We start from the raw sequence: 22616 nt of genomic DNA, 5'->3' as shown, positions 1-22616 counted from the left end.
ATGCTATGATTAGCTTTGGTCTTGCAACAAACATGTTATTATATACAAGCATCTGTTGCGTTACAGTTTTTTTCGATTGCTAACACACATTGGTCGAAACTGAAGTCCCATGTTCAAAACTCTGAACAGCAGTCCATGTAGACTGAACTGTGAATCACTTTTCATTGCTTTCACACAAAATGCATTCAGTGACCACAGTCACCAAAATTCATGAACTCTTTTCTCAGTTACTAGTTCACCACCTGCAAAACACTAGACTTTTACAGCATATTGTTCAAATGCTAACACACTGTGTTCAAAACACAATCAAAACAGAATGATGGGGGGGGGGGGGGGGGACAGGTGCAGCCAGATTGAAACCTATTGAAAACCATATTAAAATACTGAAAATTAAAATAAATGAAAAGATTAGGTAATTACACACAGCTGAGTGTAGTTTTTTTTTTCTTTTTTTTGTCTGCATATCTGCTCAGGAATGACACCAACCAGTGTCATTACTAATGTCATGCAATGGGAATTTGAACCCAAGCAGCAGGCATACGCAGGAAGGTAAGATTAAATAGGATTTAATAAGGAAACAAAACAACTACTTAAATAAGGAAGCAGGTGGAAAACAGCAGGGAAATTTAACTAAACTAAACTGACAATCAACAGAAAGCGGACCTGAAAACTGGGGTTAAATACAACATAAAACAAGGTTAAATCAAAAGGGGAAGGAGGCTTACTGAGTCCAGTCCTGAGTCAAGCAGCGATACAGTGTCCAAGGGGAAAACAGAGTCCGGGGAGTGACGTGCAACAATGGAGAGCAGAGTGAAGCGGCTGGCAGCACGCGAGTGTAGCAGGGAGGGTGAAACAATGAACCGGCAGCGTGTTGTGCCGAGAAGCCAGCTTAAATGCTGCAGTGATTGTCAATAGAGTTCAGCTGTGGCTCCTCAGCTGAGCTTCTCCTCAGCTGAGCTTAATTAGCAGGATCAGGGGCTGGCACATGAGGAGTGTGACAGTACCCCCCTCTCAAGGTGCGCCTCCTGGCGCACCCAGGACCGATCGGGGTACCTGCGGGTAACCCCGGAACAGGCAGGGATTGGCAGGAGGGACCGCTCCAGGGGCGGCCAAAGGGACGGGCGGGCTGGGACCGGGCGGGTGGGGGGGGAGAAAATCAGGGAATAGTCCAGGGGCTAAATAGGCTGGAATCGGGCAGGTTGACGAGAAGGTTTCAAAGGACGGCCCGGATGCAGGACAGGTTGGGGCTGGACCGGCAGTAGAAAGCCTGACCAACGGAGGTCCTCCAGCGGCCGGGCTGGGAACCGGCAGGAGGCACGGCGGGACCCCTCCGGGGGCCGGGCTGGGAACCGGCCGCAGAATCGGCGGGACCCCTCCGGGGGCCGGGCTGGGACCGGGGACTGGACTAGGCATGAACTGGAGTGGACAGTTAGCTGAACTGGACTGGACTGGACTGGACTGAATAACCAACAGGACAGGACAGGACGGGAACAAGTAACTGTACTGGACTGGACTGGACTGAAACTGAACTAAACTTGAGTCTAACAGGAAGGACTGGAGGGTCAGGAGGGACTGACTGAACTGGAGGGTCAGGAAGGACTGACTGAACTGGAGGGTCAGGAAGGACTGGAAGGGTCAGGAGGGACAGGAAGGACAGACTGGACAGGAGGGACAGACTGGACAGGAGGGACAGGAGGGACAGACTGGACAGGAGGGACAGACTGGACAGGAGGGACAGGAGGGACTGACTGAACCGGAGGGACAGGAGGGACTGACTGAACCGGAGGGACAGGAGGGACTGACTGAACCGGAGGGACAGGAGGGACTGACTGAACCGGAGGGACTGACTGAACCGGAGGGACTGACTGAACCGGAGGGACAGGCTGGACTGGAGGGACTGAAAAAGGCTGGAGAGACAACACAGGGGAGACCACTCCTGCATGGGAACCGTAAGGTGTTAATTTGGCTTCTGCAGGAAGACCACTTGATGTCAAAGTGGTACAGAGTCTCAATTGATGTTGGGGAGAAGTGCTGGACCTCCTCGAGGCTGCCGGGGAGGAGCTATACTCCCATATGGCTGCCGAGGAGATATTACGCCTCTTCAAGGGCTCGGGGAAGGCGGAGCGCCTCATCAAGGACTCGGGGGAGGCGGAGCCTGTTGCTCCTTTAGCGCTGCAGGCGGAGCCTGTTGCTCCTTAGAGGCTGCAGTGGGAGCGTTAAGCTCCTCTAAGGCCGCGGGCCCCACAAGGACAGAAGGCGGGCCGATGGGCCCCTCAGAGACAGAAGGCGGGCCGATGGGCCCCTCAGAGACAGAAGGCGGGCCGATGGGCCCCTCAGAGACAGAAGGCATTGAGGTGGCTCGGGGCCTCTCCTCAGCCGGAGGGAGTGGGACGGCACAGGGCCGATCCTCAGGTGCAGGGATTGAGGCGGCTTCGAGCGCTTCCAAGATCTCAGAGGAATTGTTTAGAGCCTCCAGGAAAAAGGTAACCACCCTGGGATCTACACGGGTGACTAAAGACTCCCCGTGGATCGCATAGGCAGCCTGGAGCCTCTTCACTCCTGCAATGGCGGAGCTAAATGTCTCATGGACAGAGAAAACGGCTTCGGACCCCCCAAGCCGGGGTAAAACAGCCGTCAGCCTTTCTGCCATTGCAGAAGCTGCTCTCAGTTCCTCAGGCAGCGAGGAAACGACACCGGATCCTCCATACGTAGAGGTGGAAGGGGTGTCGCCTTGCTCAGGAACTGAGGAGGCGCAGAACCCCTCTGGAGCAGGAACTGGAGCCTCACGGCGCTTCCTGGCATTTCGCCTACGGCAGGCTGACTTCCCTGCAGATGGTGCAGTGACTGGTGGGGAGACAGGCTCAGGTTGACTACTGTGGGGTGTGCTAGCACACGAAGGTTCGGCTAGCCAAGAGACAGGCGGATCGTTGGATTTTAAAAAAGATTGGCAAAATATGGATTCAGGGACGGTCAAATATGGTAAAGGGGTATCTAAAAACTCTTTAATTTCGGCCGGCAGGTGGCCCATTAACCAAGGTCGCTGGGCTGCGACTTTACGACCCAGAGTGACCGTAATGTTCTTAGGGTCTTCCCTCCATCTATGCCATAAATCATTCAGGGTCTTAAAATAAATGTGGTTCTCCATGCTGGAGGAAAAAATCTTTAGGGGAGAGTTCAGGGTGCTGGGCGGGGCGCCTGCTGGGTTCTGAGATGGCCGGTTCATTCTGTCATGCAATGGGAATTTGAACCCAAGCAGCAGGAATACGCAGGAAGGTAAGATTAAATAGGCTTTAATAAGGAAACAAAACAACTACTTAAATAAGGAAGCAGGTGGAAAACAGCAGGGAAATTTAACTAAACTAAACTGACAATCAACAGAAAGCGGACCTGAAAACTGGGGTTAAATACAACATAAAACAAGGTTAAATCAAAAGGGGAAAGAGGCTTACTGAGTCCAGTCCAGAGTCAAGCAGCGATACAGAGTCCAAGGGGAAAACAGAGTCCGGGGAGTGACGTGCAACAATGGAGAGCAGAGTGAAGCGGCTGGCAGCACGCGAGTGTAGCAGGGAGGGTGAAACAATGAACCGGCAGCGTGTTGTGCCGAGAAGCCAGCTTAAATGCTGCAGTGATTGTCAATAGAGTTCAGCTGTGGCTCCTCAGCTGAGCTTCTCCTCAGCTGAGCTTAATTAGCAGGATCAGGGGCTGGCACATGAGGAGTGTGACAACTTAAGCTGCATGCAATTTTTTTTCTTCTTTGTGACTGTGACCATTTTATTTATTTATTTATTTATTGTTTATTTAATAGGGACCAGTGTATACAATAAACATGTATAACACTATGACATTTATAGCCAGAGCTAATTTGCAAAATCCGTCCCTAGAAGGGCTTTTACAGAAGAGAGAAAGAGAAAAACAAACAAAACAACAACAACAACATTAATACAAAAACAAATACATTTTGATCAATCTAAAAATGGTTGCAGACCTGATCCCCTTTTAAAACCCGCTTCAGTTCATTTTTAAAAGCCCCTAGATCTAGGTCTTGTTTCAGTTCGCGTGACAGAGAGTTCCACAATTTAGCAACCTTAACAGAAAAAGCAGATCTTCCAAACACAGTTTCTCTCCTAGGCTCTTTCACATTCCCATTAAAGGCTCCGCGTGTTCTTGAGCCTGTTGCTCTAAGTGGAACAATGAACTGTCCAAGAACCTCAGGGGCTTGATTGTACAGACATTTATACATTAGTTTTAAATTACAGAAGTTTATAAAATTTTCAATACTAAGAAAGTGCAACCTCTGCAAAACTTCACAATGGTGGGTTCTAACAGATTTTCTAGCCAGTATTTTCAAGGCTCTATTATAGATCATTCTTACTGGACTAATTGCTGTGATCGTTGCCTGTGACCAGGAGGTTATACAATAACTGAGATGGGAAAAAATCATAGCATGCATAAACACATTTGCTGCTTGAAATGATAAACAGTCCCTTATGTGTCGAAAGGTGTACAGATTTGCCTTGGCTGTTCTTATTATCTTTTTAATATGACTTTCAAATGTTAAATGGGAGTCTAAAATCAGACCCAGATATTTTACTTCCTTTACTTGTTCAATGACTTGACCATTAATTGTCAGGTGCAGTTCCTCATATGGACGACATCTTGAGGAAAAGCAAACTGACACTGTTTTATTGACATTTAAGGTGAGCCCTGAATTTTGAAACCAAACTGACACAGCATCTAAATGACTCTGCAGCTGGGCAGTTATGGCTTCAACATTTTTACTGCTCACATAAACAACTGCATCGTCTGCATACATCTGGAAACCAGCACCGGGACAGATATTTGGTAAATCATTTATATACAGTGAGAAGAGAAGTGGACCAAGTATAGATCCCTGTGGGACTCCTGTGTTTAGAGCTAAATAAGATGATTTTTCATTATTTATTATTACACATTGTTGTCTTTGCTGCAAATATGATTTAAACCATTGCATTGTTATTTCATCAAAGTTTAACCTAGATAATTTCTGTAGAAGTACATTGTGATTTAACAGATCGAAGGCCTTTTTTAAATCCAAAAAGACTGCTCCGACTGCTTCTCTTTTGTCAATTGCTAATTTAAGTTGTTCAATAAAATAGCAATTGGCAGTTTCGGTTGAATGTCGAGGCCGGAATCCAAACTGCAGAGGATGCAGTGTGTTGTTGCACTGTAAAAAGGACATTAATTGGTTTGCTACGATCTTCTCCAACACTTTAGAGAAGATCGGCAAAATGCTAATTGGTCTATAGTTAGAAACTTCATTTGCTTTTCCAGATTTAAATATGGGTATAACCCTTGATCGTTTCCAGTCATTTGGAAATTCTCCTTTTTTAAAGAAGACCATCACCTGCCCTCATGGCAAATTAACCTATCATGTTTATTTCAAGCTGTTTCCTACATTATACCATTGAGGGCTGTGCAAACCCAAGTGAAACATAAAGCAGACACAGGACAGACAATGGACAGACAAAAAGAGGCACAGACAGTGTTCTGAGAGAGAAAGTGCATTCTATTTATTTGTGCTCTTTAATTTACACCTTGAAACCAGTTATAAATCCAAGACCCTTCACAAACACCAGATACAACAGAATCCCAACTGGATCAATCAGAAAGTTGTCAGGAGACCACAGAAAGGATAGATGAAGCAGAGTGAGATCCACAGACACTAATCCAGCAATCTCCACTGAATCAGCGACCGGGGGAACAAACTCTTTGATTTTTTTTTTAATATTCATTAAAAATGAATAGTGGAAGGATTTCACACTGTAAAACAGACACACGCTAACAAAAAAAGGGAAATATAAAACATAATGGGCTCTTCTTTGCAGCAAGTGATCACAGGAAGGCCCACATTTATAATGAAACAGAAAAAGAGAAGCATCAGTCAGCAAAAAATAAGGAACTGAATCTGGGGACAATATTGTGGCCTCAGGGGTATGTACGTATACGCTAGTGGAATGGATAAACTTTCATTTTCAGCATGTCAGACCTGGAAGAGGTGAAGGAACAGGGAAGTTCTAGTAACACAAACTTTGTTATTAAGAACAGAGTGACATCAACAGAAAGGGATGCCCTATTGGAACAAAACTGGTGAAACATATGACACATAATGATCAGTTGTCCCATTCATATCTGCATTCTCTTGCTTAATTGTAGCATTAATGTAATTTCATTGGCAGCAGTGTGGGTTCCCATTTATGAAGCAAAATGAGCTTTTTTGAACCCTTCAAGCAAATAATTTGTTTCGACAATCTACACTCATGACAACTGATTTTTAATTTTTTTTACTAGAACTACTTTGGAGATTCACATTGTTGCCATATGTATTACCCAACAAAATGTCATCACCTTTTTTTCATTAAATCACTCATTTGTCAATCAGAACTCAATAGAAGGGAATCGTGGATGTAGATTAAATTGAAAGAATAAAGAGCACAATATAGGCAGAGAAAGCATGAACCAAGGTGAGCATTCTCTCCCCAAGTGACCTTTAGTCTGCCCTCTTTATGTGCATAGAAACGTTCCTACTGCAGACCTGGAATCAGGTTACTCCATGGTCTGCCTATGCTACACCATCAGGGGGCTGAAAAGATATCTGAACCTGGAGCAATGCTGTGGATCAATCATTACATTCTAAATGAGATTGAAAGCTATCATGAGTTAGAATGACCCTCAATTGTCAATGGTGGCCTGGTGGTTAGGATTAGGGAAAACTTGCATCATCGTCAACGTCTTTTCCTATGAAAATCCCTATAACTTGTGTCATTGAATCACTAACAAAGGCCTTATAAGACTGCAATACACTCCCTCAATTTTAAAACAAGTGGCACTTTTTGCAAGGCTACACCCACTGTGTAGTAGTTTGTCCTCATTTTTCAAAGCCTTGCCCCTACAAAACAGGGGCAAAGAGGAAAACAAACAAATACAAGAAAATATATATTAACCAGTGATCTAGAACAATGTCAGGCTACATTCAGATTCACACACAAGGTGGTTCCTGGAATTAAGTCATACAATGTTTATTAGTACAACAGCCAGAAGAAGAAGGGTGATTGCCTGGAAAATCCAGACTGACTTTATTTATGTATTAATATAAATACAAATAAAGGCAGTCTGGCATTGTGATGATAGGAGACCATTTCAAAAAGGAGGGGCTAATGAATGCAGCTTGAACGAGAAAGAACCAATCAGCATAACACGGATGTGACGCACAAACAAATCGACCTTGAAGTCCATGTAGTCCAAACAACAATGGCATGCAGCCGAGAAAGTGTCGCGGTGAATGATTACTGCTGTTTTTGTCACAAAAATCTGCGAATACGTGGGGTACTCTCAAGTACAACACTTATTTTTGAAAAGGCTACGCAACAAAAGACTCCTTCCGAACAATTAGCGGTGTTAGGAATAACTTTGTTAATGTTTGTGTTTGGTTACAGGAGGTGCGTAGGTGTTTTATGGGTAATCCAGGCGCTGAAGATGACGCAGCATTAACTCCCGCCTCCCGTGCTATGATTGGTCATGCCAAACTTTCCCGGGAGGGAAATGCGATTCGATTCGCCCAATGCCAAACTGATTCTCCTGTATCTCCTAACATGGAGATAGGAGATTACATGGAGATTCGGTTTGGATTTTCCAAGCTAGAAGGGTGAAGGTCTCTGAACCGACTCAGAATCAGTTTCCAAATTTTGCTTTGTAGTATATTTTGGCTCTCTTAAACTGGCTGACATACAGAAAGCCTCTTTGTTATCCACTCACTTCAACCTGTACAGTGGCTATGCTAGTAGAGAAGAAAAGAGAGAAAAGAAAGCAGAGTGATAAGAAGCTGGTGCAATCACAGTTTAAGATCCATGCAGAATGATTTAGGAAAGAGTAGCCTATAAAAACAGTATGAAATCCAGTGAAGAAAAAAAGTACTAACTAGAAAAAATGTGTTTGTGCATGTGTCCTTTGAGAGAAAAGTTATCCAGTGTAGCTACAAAGACAGTGCCAAAGGTTGAACAGTGTGCGGATATAAGATCCTTCAGCATTAGATGATGTTCCCTGACCTTTGTGCCTCGGGTGTATGGCACTGAATGCAGAGAACAAGAGAGACTGTGTGTGTGCAAGTATGATTTTGTATGCATGTGTGTGCTGAGTGTCTGCCTATGAGTAATGAAGTATCAGTGCAAGGGTCCCTCCAGGTAAAGTATTGCGATAGTTTTGCAGGTTTCCATTGGAAATGAAAAAAACAGCTGTAAATCCCAGAGACTGACATCCTATGAATGCACGTCCTGTGATGCAGTAGGGTATAAATGAGATCCATATGCAACCGCCCAAAGCCAAGCTTAGTCCATCCAGAATAAAAAATTAACCAGTTAAAAATAGAGGATGTATCCCCCTCCAAAAACATGAGCTGTGTGGCCTTCTGTTTGTTACTGCAAAGCAGGTAAGTAATGAAAATGGTTTAGATCTGTGTCCGTTTGTATCTTTGCACATCCAGTTTAATTATAGTGTGTGATCAGAAGAAGACCATCTTCAAAAAGTGACTAATATGTACAGCCAAACAAAAAAAAAATTGTAGGTTATTCAAGGCTGTGTATATTGTTGAATCTGTTTCAGACTAATAGAAGCTGTAAAATCAAGAATATGTGTTTTTTTAAACTTTGGCTCTAAAATCAGAGGATTAGGAGGTAATTTGTTATGGATTAGACAAAATGACAAAATAATAATAATGATAATAACAATAACAATAATAATAACAATAATAAACTTTGATTAGATTAGGTCCAGCAAATTGAGTTATGCCAAGAGGAATTCCATAAGAAAAATGTAAAATATAAAAAGGTGCTCTGCTTTTTGTTTCCAGTCAAAGTGGCTTTTGAACTGTCAGCAGGTCAGGAGCTTTTCCAAGAACTTACAAGGCCAGTGTGTCTTTTGCAAATCCATGGATTGTCAATAGCCAACTTCAAAAGTTCCTGTGAGAGCTGTGAAATATTAACCCAGCTTTTTGGAGTCTCCTTATGACTTTCTCAAGTGAACAAAACCCCTTATTCTAGTGTAGTCCGACACTAGAATTGTCTCCTGTGGAAGGCAGCATGTGCCAGAGCCCCTGCATGTCAGCATCATCCACACCTTCTGGGTTTGCCATTTCTTCCCCTCCACCCATGTAGGCCACCACACCACTACCAGCCGGGTGCTGCTGTGGTGGAGGAGGCGCCCGGGTGCAGGCCGGGAGGGAGGCAGACACTGAACTTGGGGAGACAGAGAACATGGGCTGGGTCAGCTGGGAAGATATAGAGGGTTTAGATGGGGAACCCCGACATGCGGCACTGGTCATACCAACTTGTCTCCCAGTGCTGGCTCCCACACTCCCCCCTCCTCCCCCACTGCTGCTGCTGCTAGTGCCACTGCCCCCATTACCCACTGGCCCCTCCTCGTCTGCACCAGCAATAATGTCAACACAGCCCGTCAGAGAATCGAAGCTCTTGAGGGACGTGACGTCAGTGAAGAGGAGAGAGCAGGTGAGTCCACCGAAGGCTCCGAGGGTGGGTTGCCCGTGCTGCAGCGATCCAATGGGGGTGTAGCAAGGGAGGGGGTGAGGCTGGAAATTGATGCTTTGGCTTTTTGGATGGAGGGCACAGTGGCGAGTCAGTAGGTGTGTAAGGAAAGGGGGAGTCTAGCTCACCAGATGGTCCTGGTATGGCAACACAGTGTGGGGGTGTTATGGTAACACTAGTAGTGGGAGTCTCTGCTGCTTGGAGGTTGTGTCCTGCTTCTGCATTCCCACAGTCCCCCTGGTGATGATGCGGAGGTGGTTCAAGGGTTAGAGTAATATCCTTTACCTTTTCAGAGTCAGCGGTATCTCCATCCTTTTCCTTCTTACCTTCCACCTCTTCCCCATCTCCCTCGTTTGTTTTTTCTTTACGTCTCCATCGCATGCTGCTAAAGAAGCCCTTAAGGCCCCTCCCTCTTCTGACAAGTCCCGCCCCTCCATTTTCACTTGACCTAAAACTTCCATGTCGGAGAAGAGAGAAGAAACTCAACGATTTGCTGAGAGACCTCACAGGTCCCGCCTCCAGGCTGGCAAGTCCATCCCCTCTCTGTCCATCAGCATCGTTGTTGGAGCTCGTCAGTCCATCGTGGGTTTTGCTCCTCACAAGGGGAACAAACTCTATTGAGTTTTGGTAGATGCCGGTGTGGTGGGTCTGGCATACAAGGAAACCTCCACCAAAAGGGGGGACCTGTCTCCTCCAGCCCAAGGGGGTCCACACCGCCCCCCCACAGGGGTCACCAGGCGGAGAGCCAGTCCAGGAACCCGGAGCGACCCCCGCCGACACAGCCAAAGCCCCAACGCCTGCGCAGCAGAACGGGTCATAGCAGACCCACGCGGTGCCCCACCATCCCACAGCCCCACCTCCCCCACGACCACCCACCCGCCCCCCCAACCCCCTACCCCAGCCACCTCCCGCCACGCCACCCCCCTCCCCCACCACGCCACCCCCCCACAACCCACCCCCAAGGGAGCAGGTGAGGCAGAGCAGAGGGCACCGAACCCCCTACTCCAGTCTCCCCGCAAGCCCAAAATGTGAACGTGTATGTGGTGCGTTAAAATTGGAGGGGAATTGTGGAGCAAGAATAGTACATTTCCGCCCCCCCAAGGAATGTGTTGTGTGCCCTAGGTGACGGAGTATAGTTGTCAGCTGAAACCCGATTCAGGGGATTTGCATTTGGCCTCATCAGAACCATATAAAAGGAGTGGCTTCTGATTGTTTTACCTTTGGAAATATGGATCAAAGAGCACCGGCTCAGGTTGGTAGAGAGAGAAGAGTGGCCAGGAGAGGGAGAGGAGGAGAGCAAAATCTGTAACTTCAGTAAACAAGCACTGAATCTTGACAGAAGAAGGTTGAGCCAGCTTAGGTAAGCTTGAATTGCTTTATTATGTTTTTGTGCTGGGGGTCGTTGAGTGCTTAGCACTGAGTTTCAGTTTCTCTCTGCAACAATAGGTGAGGGCAGCTGACGCGGGTCACACCCTCTATTGATTGCTCAAGTGAAACCAGACAGGGGCGGTTTAGCCGGGCGCATCCAGTGAAGTTGGAAACAGCTGTGACTCTGTCAGGTACTTAACGGTGTAAGGAGAGAGGACGAGATGCTGTGAGATCGCGAGATTCTGCGAGAGTGACGAAAATTCAACATGGCGGCCCCCAGCTGCTAGATTAGAACTAAACAAATCGCCGTTTTCTCGACTAATTTATATTTAAAAAAACAACCTAAGTAGCCTGCTCAAGATCGTAGAAGTAGTGCTAAAGGTGGAGGACCTCGAGAGATTTATCGACGACTGCTTCATCCGGTGCACGATGGAGGAATCAGTCACCCAGACCCCGACCCCAAACCCAAACAAGAGGAAGAAGGCCGACTCCGCGACTGACACACAAGACCTGTTGACCACGGATATCCAGGTAAGTGTTCTTGAATCTATTAATAAAAAACTCGATATCCTTGGTCTGCTTCACCAGGAGATTAAGGACCTGAAGACAACCCTGGAGTTCACTCACCAGCAGATAGATGACCTGCAGAGAGACAACTCAGAACTCCGGTCCACGCTGACAGCCGTCACTTCAGAGGTGAGTACACTTAAAAAAGAAAACAAAACCCTGAAGGAGACCGTCCTGGACATTCAGTCGAGGAGTATGCGGGAAAATTTGATCTTCTCTGGCATCGCTGAATCCACACCGGATAATCCAGAGTCTTTGGTTAAAAACTTCATGGTGTCAGCGCTTAAAATCCCTGCGGACACGGTTAAAAACATCACTTTCCACCGCATCCACCGGATTGGACCCCGAGGTGGAAACCGCCCCCGTCCTATCGTCGCAAAGTTCGAGCACTTCCAACAGAAAGTGCTTGTAAGGAGCAAAGGACGGGAGCTGAAAGGTACGTCTTACGGAATGAATGACCAGTTTCCCAGAGAAATAAACGAGAGGCGCAAAGTTTTATACCCCATCATGAAAGAACACAGGCAGAAAGGTAAACGGACCGCACTAGTTGTGGACAAACTATACATAGATGGGCAGTTATTTCGGGAAACTTCTATTACACCCTGGCTCTTCTAATAATAATAATAAGAATGATAATAAAGACTTAAACACTTAGTATACCACCTATTAATTTAGTTTAGAAAACGTAATTAAAAAAAAAAAAAAAAAAAATCAAAATCGCATGAATGTAAATGTGTCACCCTCCCTATCTACACTCCCCACTGGAGAACCCCCTCCTCCTCCTCCTTTTCTGTCTCTCCATCTCTATATGTTTCCCTTTACCCCTCTCCCCCTCTCACACACTCACCCCCCTCATTTTCACTTACACCCTATGTACCCCCATGTTTATTGTGCTTCTATGTTTGATAATGTGTTTGTTGATAATGTTTCAGGCAATATCGTGCTATTATATAATGTATATATAGATCCTGAGTTGCTATGTGCATCGTTCTCCAACGCCCACAGCTCACAGACAGCAACAAACAGCTCACAGGGACACACACAGACGATACTCTATGTTGCGATTTATTCAATGACTGAACATCTCTCTTTATGTTCAAGTTAAATATTGTAGCCTGGAATGTTCATGGCATACGCTCACAAACAAAAAGAGTTAAAATTATGGACTATGTCTCCAAATTAAAAGCAGATATTTTGCTCCTCCAAGAAACGCATTTAGTAGAATCAGAAGAAAAATCTCTATTAGATTGTAATTATAATACCATCTTTTCATCTTGTTATAACAGCAGACAAAGAGGGGTCACTATTCTCATCCATAAGAGAGTACCATTCACTTTAAATAGCACAATAACAGACTCAGAGGGCAGATATATTATTATCCAGGCAACAATCTTTAATAAATTATATTCAATTGTTAATCTGTACGCCCCAAATAATGATGACCCAGCCTTCTTTCATGTGGTTTTCTCCCACTTAGCAGACCTATCCGCTAACTCAACAACCATTATCGGTGGCGACTTCAACATAGTATTAAACCCGTCACTAGATCGATCTCATAGTCCAATACATGCAAAACAACCACAATCAGCAAAAGTCATGCAGGATTATATGAAAGATTTTGGACTAGAAGATGTCTGGAGACTCAAAAACCCAACAAAGAGGGACTATACCTTTTTCTCTCAGGTGCACCAAACATTTTCAAGAATTGACTTTTTCCTCTCAAATAACTCTATCGCACACAAAGCTACTACTAAAATTCACCCAATCATTATCAGCGACCACGCACCAATATCTCTCAGCCTGCAGACAGATTCCATCCCTAAACCTCCTCTGACTTGGCGCCTAAACATCTCTCTACTCGAAGACCATGAATTTGATCGAATAATAAGAAGTGAGTGGGCAGACTTTCTTAAAAACAATGATTCCAACGATGTATCTCCATCTTTACTTTGGGAAACTGGAAAAGCCGTAATCAGAGGCAAAATAATATCGTACTCCTCGTACAAGAAAAAAAAGGATCAACAACTACAGGAAGAAATTGAGGAAAAAATTAAAGAACTTACGGAGAACTATGCAATAAATCCAAGTGATCAATTATGGTCTGAACTACAAAATGTTAAACTAAAACTCGATAATATCTTATCAAAGAAAACAGAGTTCCTATTACAACAGCTGAGATATAATAATTTTGAACACAACAATAAAACAGGAAAATTTCTTGCAAACCAACTCCAGCGCAATAAAGAAAAATCCTTCATAACAGCAATTCAGGATCCCTCAGGAAAATACACTCAGTCACCCCAGGAAATTAATCAGACTTTCTATAACTATTACCGGAGTTTATACTCATCTACAGTCAACCCAAAGAAGATATTCATAACTTTCTTGACAATCTAAACTTGCCCGAATTAACATCAGATTATAGAGACACACTAGATGCTCCATTATCTATCAAAGAGTTACAGTGTGCATTAGACAGTATGCCAGCAGGCAAGGCACCTGGTCCTGATGGCTTCCCTGCTGAATTTCTTAAACAATTCTGGTCAATGTTAGCACCCCTGTTCTTCAGGACAGTGACAGAGATTAAAAATAATGGTTATATAAGTTCACATATGAATACAGCTGCAATTAAATTATTATTGAAACCAGACAAAGACCCTACACTCCCCTCCAGCTATCGACCTCTGTCACTAATCAACACTGACATCAAAATTATCTCTAAAGCACTCGCCTCTAGGTTGGAGAAAATTATCCCGTCAATGATCCACTATGATCAAACTGGTTTCATAAATGGCCGACACTCCACCAACAATATCAGAAGACTTCTTAATCTAATCTCTCTGACGCAACACCACAATAAAGAAGCTATCGTTATGTCACTGGATGCAGAAAAAGCCTTTGACAAAGTCAATTGGTCTTTTCTCTTCGCTGTGCTCCGCAAATTTGGCTTCGGAGAGTCTTTTATCCAGTGGATATCGGCTCTGTACAACTCACCCAAGGCTACAGTCACCACTAATGGAATCACTTCACAAAGTTTCAGTTTGCAAAGGGGAACGAGACAAGGATGCCCACTCTCTCCTTTATTGTTTGCGATCTTTATCGAACCATTAGCAACAGCTGTACGTCAAAGCACTGATATCAAAGGTATATGTGCTCTGGAGACTGAACACAAAATTAACCTATACGCAGATGACATTTTACTTTACCTACAAGAACCGAAAACCTCAGTGAAGGAAGTATTTAACCTCATTACAACCTTCTCACGTCTTTCAGACTACTCCATCAACTGGTCAAAATCAATCATATTACCTTTAACAGAAAACTCATGGAATCCCACAGTCCAAACCTCGAATTATTCTATTCCTACTGGCAACATCAGATATCTAGGCATAAATATTTCCTCCAAACTCTCAGAGCTAGTTCACCTGAACTACACCCCACTTTTGGATAAAGTCTGTGATGATCTAAGGCGATGGAATAACCTCCCCATCTCCCTTTTGGGACGATTAGCTACGGTTAAAATGAAAATATTACCTAAAATCAACTACCTCTTTTCCATGATTCCGTTTAAACCCACATCAAAGTGGTTTCAATCGTTAGACTCTGCCATTGGTAAATTCTATTCAAAGAACAAAAAGGCTAAAATCAGTCTGGCCACCCTCCAGAGGAATAAATCAGAAGGGGGACTGGGAGCCCCCAACTTCATGTATTATTACTTAGCCAACCAACTTCAGTATATCACCAAATGGATTCATCCACATGTAGAATATAACTCCTGGCTGGAACTAGAACAGTTAGATTGTAACCAGATCAAAATCTCTGACCTGCCCTTTATCACTTCCGCCCTTAAACATCACTCCTGCTTCAAGAACCCAATGATTGCCTCCACCTTGTCTGCCTGGTGGAAAACATTGGAGGTCACAGGCTCCCAATTAAAACCCAGCATACTGTCCCCAATCTGGCACAACCCTGATTTTGCAAACAATAAAATAGCTCTTTATTTCAGGACGTGGGCAGAGAGAGGAGTCACCCACCTCCACCACCTTTTTGATGATAACATATTTAGGACATATACAAACTTATTCCAAACATTCGAAATAAGAAATGGAAACTTCCTCCACTACCTACAGGTAAAGAAGACGCTTACAAGTAGAATTCCATCGCTTCAGTCTAATCCACAGCCAACTGATTTACAGCCACCTGAATTTGTCAAATATATTGCGAAACTGTCTCCAAGAAACAAAAAGAACCTCTCAAAAATTTATAGTTTACTCTCAAAGACAGATTCTATTCACCTACCAACTCACAAATGGGAAGAAGACTTGTCCAAATCCTTTGACTCTGATTTTTGGACCCAGATCTGTGAAAACACATTTAAAATGACAAAAAATACCAACTTACAACTGATCCAATTTAAGGTTCTTCATAGAACGCATATAACCCAATATAAATTATATAAAATGGGCTTCTCAAACTCAGACACATGTACTCAATGCACTCAAAACATGGCTGACACATATTTTCACGCCCTTTGGCTATGTACACCTGTCTATCAATTCTGGGCACTAATCACACAGAAACTCTCCGATATTTTGGGCTGTGGGATTCCACATTCCCCGAACATTTGCCTAATTGGTGACCTAACGCTAACAGCCTTACCGGTTATCCACATCCAACCCACACTTGCAGCTATCGCCATTGCCAAAAAAACTATTTTAGTCAACTGGAAAGATAAGAAAGCCCTCAACATCATCCATTGGCTAAACCTCCTCACAGAACACATTTCACTGGAGAGAATGTCTGCTACCCGGAAAAAACAATTGGACTCATTTAAAGAAAAATGGTCTCCATTTATTAATTCATTAAATATTAACTTATAGCTCCTGCTTGTATGTGGGCGTATGCCACTGCCTCCATTATTTAAAAAAAAAAAAAAAAAAAAAAATCTGTAATACCTGTTCTGTCTGTGCATATGGTCTAACTTTCCTCTGTTTTATTTCAGTTTATTAACACTACAACTCTCAAAGATTGATAGCACCATGGACTTCAAGACCGTATGCATGCACTGGTGGTGACCTTCCTCTAGGGTTCCCGGGGTTGCTCTCTGGCTCTGCGGGGTCGGGGTGGCTTGTGCCCCTCTCCCTGGTGTTGGATGTCTCGGGTGTCTCCCCCATTGAGCTCTAGGTCTGCTGGGTCTGCACGCTCTCCCTGGACCTTGGGGTGTCGGCGGCTGATCTCTCCTGGGCGCCTGGCTGGTCCGGGGGGCTTCGGGTGAGTCGGCCCCTCCGTTGCTCCCCTGTCCCTTCCTGCTCCGCTACCCTCCTCCTCCCTCCTCTCCTGCCTGCCCGCCCCTCCTCGCCCCTCTCCCTCTCCCGTGGGGGCCGGTGGCCCTCTGCGGGCGGGTGGTCTGGCGCGGGGGCTGGGTGTTCTCTCTGGGGGGGTGGCTCTGGCCCACCTGGGCACAGGCCTTCATCCTGGCCTGTGTGCCCCCACTGGAGTCCAGTTTCTGCTGGCTGGGGGCCTCCGTCCGGGCCTGGTGCTGTCCTGGGGTGTGGTGGGGTGGGTGGGGTCTCGGGGGCGCTGCGGGGTGGGCGCCCTGCGTCCTTGTCGTGCCGGCTCCTGGGTGGGTGTGGCGGCTTGTGGCCCTCGCTTCCTTGTGGCGCGGCCTGGTCCCCCCTTCGGGGTGGGGCGCCGCATGTGGCTGACCTGTGTTGGGGCTACGGTGCCTGCCGGGGCGCTGCTCTGATCTGCAGCTCCCGGGGGGTTCTTGTGCCGGCTGGGCCAGTTGGTTCGTGTGGGCCCTCCCCGGTCCCTTGCCTCTTGGCTCTGGGGGCCCTCTGCGTCAGTACCGGTGGTCTTGCTACCTGCCTCCCCCACTGCTTTGTCCTCTTGGGCCAGATCCACACCAGAATGCCTCTGATTGTGCACCTCACATTTTTCACACCTCACTGTAAATAGCAACCTTTAGGCACATATAGGGACACAACATTTAGGGCCCCGAGGGCAGGTGGGGGTGGGAACGATGGGCACTGTGGTGGGGCGGGTGGCAGGGCTATACGGCCCTGTCTCCCCCTCATCACCCTCTTGCCTGCCTCCCCTGCTCTCCAATCTTTTTTTTTTAATGCACCACACACACTCACCTTGGGGCTAGGTCTGGGTTGGCTAACGCCCCCCCAGCCTTCCCACTTTTAATGCACCACATGACACCCAGGGTTACACTACCACGGTGCTGGGATAATGTTTCCCGTTAGGGATCGGGAGACATATTAATAGGAGAATAACGGGTGGGTTTCACCGTTATGGCCTCTCTGGTGGGATCTGGCCCCCATATGGCTTTACGGCTATGGGGCGGCGGGGTGCACCATCATCCGTGTCGCTGTGGCTGGGGGTCCCCGGGGCCGGGGGTCCGGGGCCTGTGGGGGTTCTCCTGCGTGTCCTGCTGGTCCCGGCTGGTGCGGTGACCCTTGTTGGGCTGCGGGATCTGGACTGGCTGTCCTGGTGGGTGCTGTGGCTTTGGCGCGGGCTGGTTGTGTGTGGTGCCTCTATCCTGGTGGGGGGGTTGGTTCGTGTCGCGGGATGTGGGGGCCTTGGGTGTGCTGTGCTCGCCCGGGGGCTGGTGCGGGTGGGTATGCGGGGTGCCCCCCCCATTGGCGTTGCCGGGCCCCACTGCTCTGTCCATTTTTGCCCTCTGGACTCGCATTGGGTCCCGGCTCCGGTTCCCTCCGGCCGGCCTCCGGTGGCGGCCTGCCCCGGTGTTGGGCTGGTTGCCGTCCCTTCGGCGGGGCGCTCTGCCCCTGTGTCTGGCTTCCCGGCTGCTTGGGGCCGTCGGCCCCCCTTGGGGGTGGGGGGTGGGTGGGGTGTGGGTGGGTGGGGTGGTGGGGTGTGGGGGTTTGGTGGGGGCTGGGGCGGGCGGGGTTGGGGTTTGGGTGGCGGGTGGGTCCGCTTGCCCCGGGCTGCCTGGGCCGGTTCCGGCGTGCTGGGGGTGTTGGTAGCTTCGCCCTCTTGTCTTCGGGGTCCGTGTGGTACATGGTGGCCCCGGTTGCTCTCTGGGGGCGCTGCCCCGTGGCTCCTCGGCCTGTGGGGGGGTGCCCTGTCGGCTTGGCACTGCACTGCTGTGATGGCTGTTCTGGGCTTCGGGGTCTTTCACACTTGCATGTGCATGTTTGCTCAGGTCCCACCAGCTCCTGTCGAGTTCCGCTGTTGAGCAGTGATGGGACCCGCCGGAATGTGCTGAGACTCTCTCCAGAGTCTAATCTCAAACTAAACCCTCTCTCCTTTTCTCTAGTATCTTCCTCTAGTATCATCTGGCCTATTCCACTCTATACTAACATGACACCCACAACTATGGTGTTTAGTACTGTCTGGCTAATTATTCTTTCATTTATTTATTTATTTATTGTTTGTTTGGTTTTCTGTTCTCTTGTGTATGTGTTTGCTTTTTTGTCTTATTGATGGGTAATTATTAGTTGGGAATAGCACAACACCTGATATTCTTCAGATGTAATAGCATTGCTTGCTAGACCCTGTCCCTGTCCATCCCCTCTCGTCCTGTCCACCCCTTTGTTTCCCCTCACATCACCACTGAGGTGTAGCACTGCCCTCCCTGGCTCTTAAACAGGGTAATGTAATAAAAAGTGTCAGCTTAGCTTTCAGGGAGGGCTGGTGATGGTCACACGCATGCACCAAATAATAAGATATTTGGCTGCAAGACTAAAATATGCATTAATCTCATAAAGTGTTGACACCCCTTTCATGGAGTTAAACAATGAGAATAAATGCAGACAAAAAAGAGAAAAAAAAAAAAAAAAAAAAAAAAAAAAAAGGAAACAGCTGTGACTCTGTCAGGTACTTAACGGTACAGACTGCGCTTGAGCGTCAGCGAAAGCATCAGCCCACATAGTGTGAAGACCTGCGAGTCTACCTGCGCGAGTCCACCAAGCAAGGACACCAGCTACCGCTAAGGTCTGTCTGTCACAGTGTAACGCACAATGTGTCTCACACGCATCCCAGTCATTGTCGGCAACCGTAAAAGACGCATAGTCCTCCGCAAACGCAATCCACACAACCTGTCCGCTCTCTCTGAAAGTGGTCCCAGCCCACACTCGGTTACCTTTGGTCTTTGGAACTGTCAGTCCGCAGTTAATAAGACAGAATTCATCAGTTCACTGATGAAACTCTCAGACATTCAGGTCCTAGCCCTGACTGAGACATGGATCCGCCCAGAAAACTCAGCTACACCAGCTGCACTCTCTGCGTCCACTACGCTATGCCACACCTCTCGCTCTACTGGACGAGGAGGCGGTGCTGGCATGCTCATTCCAGACAACTGGTCTTTCTCTGCACTACGCCCGTCGAACAACAACACAACATTTGAATATCATGCTTTGAAGGTCAGTACTCCCATCAAAGCATATATTCTGGTTTTGTACCGCCCACCAGGGGTAATCTGGATGGCTTTGTCTCTGAAATGGACATGTTACTCTCTGACTTCCCTGATGATGGCACACCACTGATTGTCATGGGAGACATGAACATTCACATTGACAGACTTCAGGCACATGACTTTTTGGCACTCATCTCCTCTTTTGCACTTGTACTGGCTCCGTCTCCTCCCACACACAAAGCTGGTAAAGTCCTTGACTTGGTGCTGACTCGTAACTGTTCAATAGCAGAGGTGACAGTTACTCCACTACACCTGTCAGACCATTTCTTGGTGTAGCGCCCTCTGGACCCCAAGCCTTTTTATAAGGTGCGCTCCCCAAGTTCTTTTTACCAACTATCCAATGGTAAATTAATGCCTATAAGTAACAAAGGTTGATGTGCTAGTGTTTTTCTAACTAGTGAACTCTGCTCTAATACTTAACTGTTCTTATGTATAATATGGATACCCTTTGAGTGAATTGTTAACATTCTAAAGCACTCTCTAAGAGGAACTCAAACACTGTCAAAGAAACACAAAGTAAGCATTAATTATTTACTGTGGTAAATGCAATTAATTATATACAAGTATATGAAAAATAAAAAAAACAAGGACAATAATAAGCCAATAATAGTATTCCAAAGGAATACTGGGCACTTTTGGTTTTAAACCACAGTCTGGTATTTCCTCTTAACTTTCAGTCAGAATGGCACTCGAATGCACTTTTGTCCTTTATGATGTTCAAATCAGGAAAATTAAACAAAACCAAAAAAATAAAATGGGTACCCTTATGTCAAAACCGTTGCAGGCCTGTTTTCCTCGCTCATGAGCGGTGCAAAACTGTTCATCGCTATATAAAATAAATAAAAAATAAACCACACTCACACACACACACACTCACTGCAGGAGCTCCGTTGATGTCGCTGAAGAGACTGGAGATGATGCCGGTGTCAGCGGCGATGTCGGTAGACAAAACCTCTGTGCCGGCGGCGATAGACGAGACCTCTGCGGCGTCGCTTCGTCGCCAGTAAACGAAACCTCAGTGGCGGCGGCGATAGACGAGACCTCTGCGGCGTCCTCGGCAGTAGACGAAACCTCGGTGGCGGCGGCGTTAGACGAGACCTCTGCGGCGTCCTCGGCAGTAGACGAAACCTCGGTGGCAGCGGCGTTAGACGAGACTTCTGTAGCGGCAGCGTAGTCGGCAGTAAACGAGACCTCGGCGGGCGTCAACGGCATCGGCAGTAGATGAAACCTCTGCGGCGTCGCGGCGTCTGCAGTAAACAACACCTCCGTGGCGTAGTCCAGTCTCAGCAAACTGGCCGGTCTCCCTGATGCACGCGCTGTGGGAGCGCACGTGAGTGAAACCACCAGGTGGCTAGCGTGTGCTACGTTAGCTTTAGCTGCTCCGGTTGTGGAAACGTTTTTCCAACGTCTCCTCCTCCAACTGAAAAAAATAAACTGCAACACTGGATGAACGGTCGCTGTTAGACTCACTGTCCGTGTGTTCTTTGTGTCCGTTTCTCCACCACTTCTTGCCCGTACAGTTCTATTTTCTTTTTTCTCATCCGTCCGTCTTCTGCCCCGCACTCCACCTGTCTCTCTCCTCTCCCTCTCTCTTTTTTTTCCACTTCCGCATCCGCTCGACCTTTCACACACGGTGACTAATGGTACCTTCTTACTGTACATACAGAAAATATTACACAACAAACTCAACATAAATATTTGTTACTTATAAACACCTTTTCTGTTTCATAAACTATGCATTTGACATTAAAATAAATACATAAACGAAATAAAAAAAACACAAATGAAGTGAGTGCTTTTTTTTTTCTTGTTTCAACCGGGTTACATCGGTAAAATTTGCGGCTGCCTTTCCGCAATTGCAGACACCAACACAGATGGTCTCCTTCCGCAGAAACCTGAAGTCCCTCACAGCAACTCAGCTGTCTGAGGAGGTGAGCTCTGTCATGCCTGACCACTCACACTTTTCCTCACTTCCTGTTCATGAGGCTACTGAAACACTCTGTTCCTCTCTGGCATCCTCTTTGGACAAACTCTGCCCCCTGGTGTCCAAACCAGCCATGAAAAAACAACCAAGTCCATGGCTCTCTGAAGTTCTGAGAGAACAAAGAGCAGGACTCAGGGCAGCAGAAAGAAAATGGCGTAAATCCCAAGAACCCGCTGATTTGTCCTCATACAAACAGAAACTTGCTTCCTTTGCCTCCTGCTTGCAGTCCACAAAGAAAGCTTTTTATCAGAACAAGATCTGTGCGGCTTCTGATCCCAGAAAACTGTTTATGGCGTTCAACTCCTTGCTTTCTCCTCCAGCTCCTCAGCCGTCCACTGAGCTGACTCCAGACATGTTTGCCTCCTTTTTCACTGAAAAGGTGGCTACAATCAGCAACCAGTTCTCTGAGCCTGACCAGTCTAGTCAGCTCAAACCCACTACTGCTCATTCACTCTGCTCTTTTGCTCCTCTGAGCGAGGATGAGGTTTCCAGACTTCTTCTCAGCTCAAAACCTACAACATGTCCTCTCGATCCAATACCCACCAGCATCCTGCAGACCATCTTGCCCACAATCAACCCTGCAGTCACGCACATTGTCAACTCCTCCCTGGAAACTGGCATTTTTCCTGCTACTTTTAAACAAGCCCGCATCACCCCACTGCTCAAAAAGCCTCATCTCAAC

General features: G+C 46.7%; 1 protein-coding gene across 1 annotated transcript; it reads right to left on the bottom strand.

Moving 5' to 3' along the window:
* Nucleotides 1–5572: 5572 nt before the first annotated feature.
* On the bottom strand, nt 5573–21162 carry LOC110945958 (APC membrane recruitment protein 2-like). The gene is given in 4 exon segments (XM_051960128.1): nt 5573–9540; nt 9543–9653; nt 9656–10369; nt 20925–21162. Coding segments are annotated over 4 exon segments (1536 nt in total). The 3' UTR covers nt 5573–9067.
* Nucleotides 21163–22616: the final 1454 nt, after the last annotated feature.

The sequence above is a fragment of the Acanthochromis polyacanthus genome, chromosome 15, assembly GCF_021347895.1.
Source record: "Acanthochromis polyacanthus isolate Apoly-LR-REF ecotype Palm Island chromosome 15, KAUST_Apoly_ChrSc, whole genome shotgun sequence".
Taxonomy (NCBI): Eukaryota; Metazoa; Chordata; class Actinopteri; family Pomacentridae; genus Acanthochromis; species Acanthochromis polyacanthus.
Note: the sequence above shows the minus strand (reverse complement) of the source record. Positions and strands in the feature narration are given on the sequence as shown.